The sequence below is a fragment of the Coturnix japonica genome, chromosome 4 (genome assembly GCF_001577835.2).
Source record: "Coturnix japonica isolate 7356 chromosome 4, Coturnix japonica 2.1, whole genome shotgun sequence".
NCBI lineage: Eukaryota > Metazoa > Chordata > Aves > Galliformes > Phasianidae > Coturnix > Coturnix japonica.
This window is the reverse complement of record NC_029519.1, coordinates 19,336,403-19,342,455: the sequence shown is the minus strand read 5'-3', so window position 1 is coordinate 19,342,455 and position 6,053 is coordinate 19,336,403. Positions and strand designations below refer to the sequence as shown.

Below are 6,053 nucleotides of genomic sequence, written 5' to 3'. Positions count from 1 at the left end.
ATAGAAATGAAGATGACATTGAGGTATATTTAAAGTCAACTTAAGAGGAAATGAGGAATATTGAAAAGGACAGACATCCTATTGAAAGCAGGGAAGCAGCTTTCTGAACGAGCCTTAGATTACTCGAGCCCTCTCAAATTGAGTTCTGAGGCCGGGTTAAAGGTAATCTACATTGCAGGATTCCACACAGCTGCTTTTTTTCTTCATTTTATTTCCAGTAACTCAAAATGCTGCTAAACAACTTGGAACAGAAGTCATTTTGTTCAATGGACAATATTTTATTTTGATTGAACGTACAGTAGATACTGAACTTTTGATTTCAAGATAATCCAAAGTTCTGTAAACAACTGAAGTGTGAGTCACACTAACATTAATTCTACTTCTTACATTATTAAGAAGTTAAGTGCAAACATCAGAAATATCTTTTAACTTCATTTTAAAAAGCTTCAAAACACCAATACAAAAGAATTTATTTTACCTTCTTGGGCTACCAGGCCATTGGGCTGTGAATGTGGTACTAAAAGAACAAAATCATAGTAATTCTTAAGGGAAGAGATCTTAGGTTGTGTATGCAAACGAACTGCCTCTACATCTATCCTTACACCTTTTTTCTGGGGTACAGAGGTTTGTTGCAGATGGATAAAATTATTGTGCTGTTCTAACATAGGGAAGAAAAGTGCAGCCTAAAAAGTGTTGAACTGTGGTGTTCCTTTTTTTTTTTTTTTAGCCATAAATACATCTATTCAGGTATTCAAGGAGATTGAAATGTACATGTGATAACACTTAAGACTGACAGTCATCTATTTGGCACTCTCCTGTTATTCAGTATACAGAGATAGTTAAAGGCTGTTGAAGTGCATAAGGTGTTGGGAGCTATATAGCTCATAACGAAATGGTGAGGAAAAGAACAGCATTGGGATAATGGGGTACTCAGTTTGGCCTTCCTAAGTCTTCTGAAGGGAGAGATTTCCTGTAGTTAACAGCTGGAGGACACACCGTTGAGAAACGCATTTAAACCAAAAAAATCTGATTCTTTTTCTTGAATTAGAGCAGTTGTATGGGTGAAACAGAATAATGTTTCCACCTTTTTGACCTTGAAAAATATAATAAATTCATCTAGTTATGAAAGCATTTTCTTAGTGCTATTCCCTAAAGCTTTTAAGAGCTGCCTAAAAAGTCTGCCACTCAGAAATTCTGAGAGGAGTTTGTTTTTAAAGATGGAACCAGTTGACTCTGAAAAAGAAAACAGCTGTTGAAATGTCTTTTTTCTTTTAATTATAAAAAGTTTATTGAAAATAGCCTTTTCCTCCCCCCCAAATATAGATAATTTTGGAACATTCTGATTTCAATATGAGATGTTTTAAATGTCACTTCATTTATTTTTTTATTTTTCCCCCCATACTCCTGGCTTGTTGGAGGAAAAAAAAAGAAGAGCTTGACTTCTCATTCTGAACTAGAATGAGGTATCAAAATAGTAGGAAGTGTCGCAAGGTGGAAATAATACTTCATATATTGGCTCTACCTGCAAGCAGCCACACTATGCTTCTTCCTGCTTAAAGTTCTGGTGCACAGGAGTCCAGGCATCATACCTCCCTCCCTTGTTATTGTTGGAAAGCAGCAACTCCACAGGTGTGAAGCTAACAGTGCAGATGTCGCTGTGAAGATTCCAAACATATTTACGTGTATGAATTTAGTCTTGTTGACTGTGTAGTGACAGAGGCATCAGAGGAGTCTGTACAAAGCATAGGCTTAGTTAGCTTTGGTGTGATTTCATGCGTTGGCCACATCTCTACCCAAATGAAGGATGGGCCATAAGCTTTCTGACTGCCTTTGCTTCTCTTGGATCTTCTTTGCCTGTAGTTGTACCAAAACTGGTGAATCATTTCTTTGAAGGGTCGTGTTGTCAGAGTGTAGAGAAGAGGATTCAGAGCACTGTTTATTGGCAAGATAAAAATCACTACCCAAGATGTTATGGTACCTTGGGGAGACAAAAAGAGAGAAAGCTGTAGTGGGCATTATGATTTTGCTGCATTATGAACGCACTCCTATTGACGCCTCTAACATTATCTACAGTTTTGGAAACAAGCAGATGCATATTTCAAAACCTATTGCAGTGCATCCCCCTCAGAAAAGAAACGAGATTTAAAACTTCTGTAATCTGAGACAACTTGTGTGTGCATCTATGAAGATAAATAAGCATATAGTTCATTATAGTGATATAATTCAAAACTGTAAGGTGAAAATAATATGAAAATGGTAATACAAGAAGGATGGTGATAAATATCCAAAAGGTTATCTATAGGAAAAACTCACCAGTATGGAAGCCTTCGATCCGGCTGGAAAACACTGAAGCAATCTCCACAGAGGAGCAGTCTCCAAGAGATGCAGCCTTAGTGGTGGTCAGCACTTAAATGAGGTCTAGAGGAGGTGGAGTCAAGCTCCACCCCTTCCTGGAGCACAGCTAAATTACTCTCACCTGTGCTCTCACAGCTGACCAACACTTGCCTCAGCTGATTAATCAGAGGTTCAGGCTGTGATTAACAATTTCCCATACAAATACATTCAGTTCTTCTAAATTGCTCTTCTAAACAATAAACTATTTTCATACACAGTCAAAACAGCAGTGCAAAGGGCGAACATACCTGGTATTTCTACTTGCAGTAAAGAAAGGAGTTTCAAAATAAAAATGGGTATCCAACAAAGTGCATCAGTAAACACAATGAAAAAAAAACGTTTGGCAAGCGTCATCTCCTTTTTAATATGATTCCGAATTTCTGTAGCCATAATAGCTGTTTGGTGAACACTGTAGAACATACTTCCATAGGAAAAGACAATGATGAGAAAAGCTGCCAAGTTTACACCTGTTGAAAAAGTTTAAATTAGTTACTTCTTAAAAGCAGACCGGCAATTCTGCATCACTTGTTTGCAAGTTGGATAATGAAGAAAAACCCCTTGCTCTAAAGTGCCAATCCCATATAATTCTTCAATCAAACATGGAATCTCTACTCCAGTAATTAAATTATCATCACCTCACAAATGTTTGCTATTGGAGCCAAACAGCACAATTTTTTGTTTCTCTGACAACAGTCTATTTCTTCAGGAACTCAGTGATCCTACCTTCTTTCCAACTTCTGAGCCCTTCATACATTTTAAGATACTTAAGTATCAAACTAGTATAATAAAATAGATTGGAAGAGGTCTGTGTGAAATGTGAACATTCCAACAAAGCTGTCAAATCTATTTGAAAATCAGCTCCATTATTGTATATAATGAAGGCTCTAATCATGTATCAGGAAGAAAGGCAACTTACCTAAAAAAATGACAACAGAATAAATCTGACTTCCTGAACTTTCTGATTGCTCTGAGTGAAGAGGGAAACAGACGCCATTGGTGCCATAGTAGTTCCTGAAAAATTCCTTATTGCTCAGTGGAATAAAAGCAACAACAAACCCAATTATCCAGATAAGAACTAAAATGGAAATTGTCCTGCATTTTCTGGGCTTCAAACACCTAAAAGGATAAACTATGCAGATGTATTTCTCCAAAGTCAGGTAAGTCAACAGTAAGACTGACACCTCTGTAGACAGAATAGCCAGCGATCCCACCAATTGACAATGAATACTGTCCATCCACAACTGAGCGTGCTTGTTGTATTCTCCACGATATTTAAGATCAAAAGCTCCAATCACAAATAAATATATTCCCATCAGACAGTCAGCACCTGTGGGCACAGTGCTTAACATCATTATTTACACATCTGAATTTCCCATTCTCTTTGTGTATATGTCTATTGAAAAACAGACATGCACACATTAGTACACATTTTTAAGTCAGCTAATACATAGTTATAAAATCAATGTTAGAGTTGGAATGATACTGTGAATTATAATGAAGGCCACATAGTTCAAAGAAGAACTGACAAAAAGGAGTAACAGAGCTGAATTAACAGTCTATGTTTCATAGTTATTTTCAGAGTTAATATATTGAATCTTGAGTAAAATTAGCTTTCAAGCTTGCTTCAATTTATAGAAATATGCTTTCAAATCTTTTTTGAGTTGGACTAAAAGCTTAGTTTTGATTTGTCCATCTTACAATAATTCAAAGCTGATATGCACAGGCTTCTACTAAGACACGAAAGCAGTCAGCAGACACAAACAACAGTGTTATTCCTCCCGATTAGCTTAGTAGGGAAAGGCAGAAGGCAGAGGGAAGCTCCTGTGCATGCCTAGGGTAATGCTAGAGGGACTTCTGTGACATTCACTGAGCTCCTTTTGGAGCATTAGAATGAGAGTTTGTATTGCGGATCTCTACACTACCAGGATCCTTTACGTGTCCTGATAGTGACAAGAGGAGGTTGGCCTCTTCCAGGTAATAAATAGGTCACAAGTTGTGCCAGAGGAGGTTCAGAATAGACATAAGGAAAAACTTTTTCTCTACTTCATCTAGTTCAACCATCCTCCCATTACTGTAGCTACAACAAACCACTAAACCATATCTCAGAGGTCCTCATTCAGACAATATCCAGATATGATTTAGTAGCTTAGGTAGTAATGGTGATAGAAGGACAATTGGACTAGATGATCTTGTAGGTCCTTTCTAACCTTGTGATTCTGTGACTCTATGATTTAATAAGAGGAAATCCTTTACTCAGGGAACAGTGAGGCCCTGGCATTGCTGCCCAGATATTGCTGTGGGTGCCTGATTCCTGAAGGAACTCAAGGCTGGGTGGGTCCTTGGGCAGCTGAGCTGGTGGGGGGTAACCAGCCCACAGCAGGGGTTGAGGCTAGGAGGGCTTTGAGGTCCCTTTCGACCCAAGCTGTTCTGTAATGCTGTGAATAGTGTTTACACATGCAATTTGCTATTTATTCAAACACGCATACCAAAATTTAGGTGTATGGGCCTTTGAAAAAAATCAATTTTTTTTTCTTGTTGAAAGAAATCGAGAAATTGGCACAATATCTACAGCACTAAAATCATGAAACCTTTGCAATTCATGAACTTTTTTTTGCTGTAGAACAAAGGTAGCATCCAACAAGTCTTCCTCATATGTAAGATAGAGCATTTTGTATTGCCATTCACAAGAGCGTAAGGTTCAGTAAATCTAATGCTGGAAATGTGTCACCATATTGTAATAACAAATACTGTACACACTATGAGGAGATTAAAACAAGATTCTTCTACTTTCATGCATGAAATGAATACTCACAGCAGAGAGACATAATTGAGATGGCGTGGAGCTTATTTTCCGATCTGATGTAAGGCCTCATACAGATAACAAAAATATTTCCAAAGCAAGTGATAGCAGATACAACCCAGACAAACACTCTCTGTATAATGCTAGCTAAAAGGTTCTCCAGTGATGAAATCCCATCAGTATTAGGCTTACAGCTGCGCACATGAGGGGCATATCCACAGTACTGGAACTTCTTGAAGTATCTAGTTATGAGGAAAAAAGACAGAAAAAAATATGGCTTTATTTTTGTCATCAGGATACAAAACCTCTTTGTAAAATGTTCAGAAATCATATCCCAAAAGAAGAAAAATGAATTTTAAACTATCTAATTTGATAAATGTTTGCAAGCCACTTTTCAGACTGGTTTTTTTTTTTTATTATTCAGTAATCTGCTAATTGTGAAATTCCAACCAAAGAAAACAAGCTGGAATAATGATCTACTTACATGTGGGAAAGGTTTTTAAGTGGTATGAACATTCTTCTCTGGATGTTTGCAATTTCAATGCCCTCCAAGCTGCTGTAAACAATATATTCTCAATAAAATGCAATAGAAACTCAGGAGAAGAAAGACAAATTTGCTGAGCATTTATATTGCATTCATATGATGAAATTGTGAATTCATATTATGAAATTAGAGATTAAATTAATTGTGTCTACTCAGTCATTCTTTTGAAACTTGAATAGAAACCCTAAGTAAAAGCTGAAGTGGAACAAAATGAATCACACTTTATTTTTCTAAACTTCCTATTTTTCAAGAATCACACAGAAGGCAGTTTTGGTGCTCTCAGCAGTGCAATCAGTGATTGCCCTTCCCAGGTAT

At 37.1% G+C, this 6,053-nt stretch overlaps 1 protein-coding gene across 3 annotated transcripts in view; it reads right to left on the bottom strand.

Moving 5' to 3' along the window:
• Nucleotides 1-254: 254 nt before the first annotated feature.
• The window catches only part of RXFP1 (relaxin family peptide receptor 1), a 47,398-nt gene continuing 41,599 nt past the window's right edge, over nucleotides 255-6,053 (bottom strand). For 2 of the 3 annotated variants that reach the window (XM_015860875.2, XM_015860873.2), the window contains exons 15-19: nucleotides 5,679-5,750; nucleotides 5,207-5,436; nucleotides 3,311-3,721; nucleotides 2,643-2,861; nucleotides 255-1,978 (exon numbers count right to left, since the gene is read on the bottom strand). In XM_015860875.2, the coding sequence (XP_015716361.1) occupies nucleotides 1,677-1,978; nucleotides 2,643-2,861; nucleotides 3,311-3,721; nucleotides 5,207-5,436; nucleotides 5,679-5,750 (1,234 nt within the window). In that variant the 3' untranslated portion in view covers nucleotides 255-1,676. The remainder of the gene's footprint in view (nucleotides 1,979-2,642; nucleotides 2,862-3,310; nucleotides 3,722-5,206; nucleotides 5,437-5,678; nucleotides 5,751-6,053) is intronic. The other variant, XM_015860876.2, reaches the window with a different exon arrangement.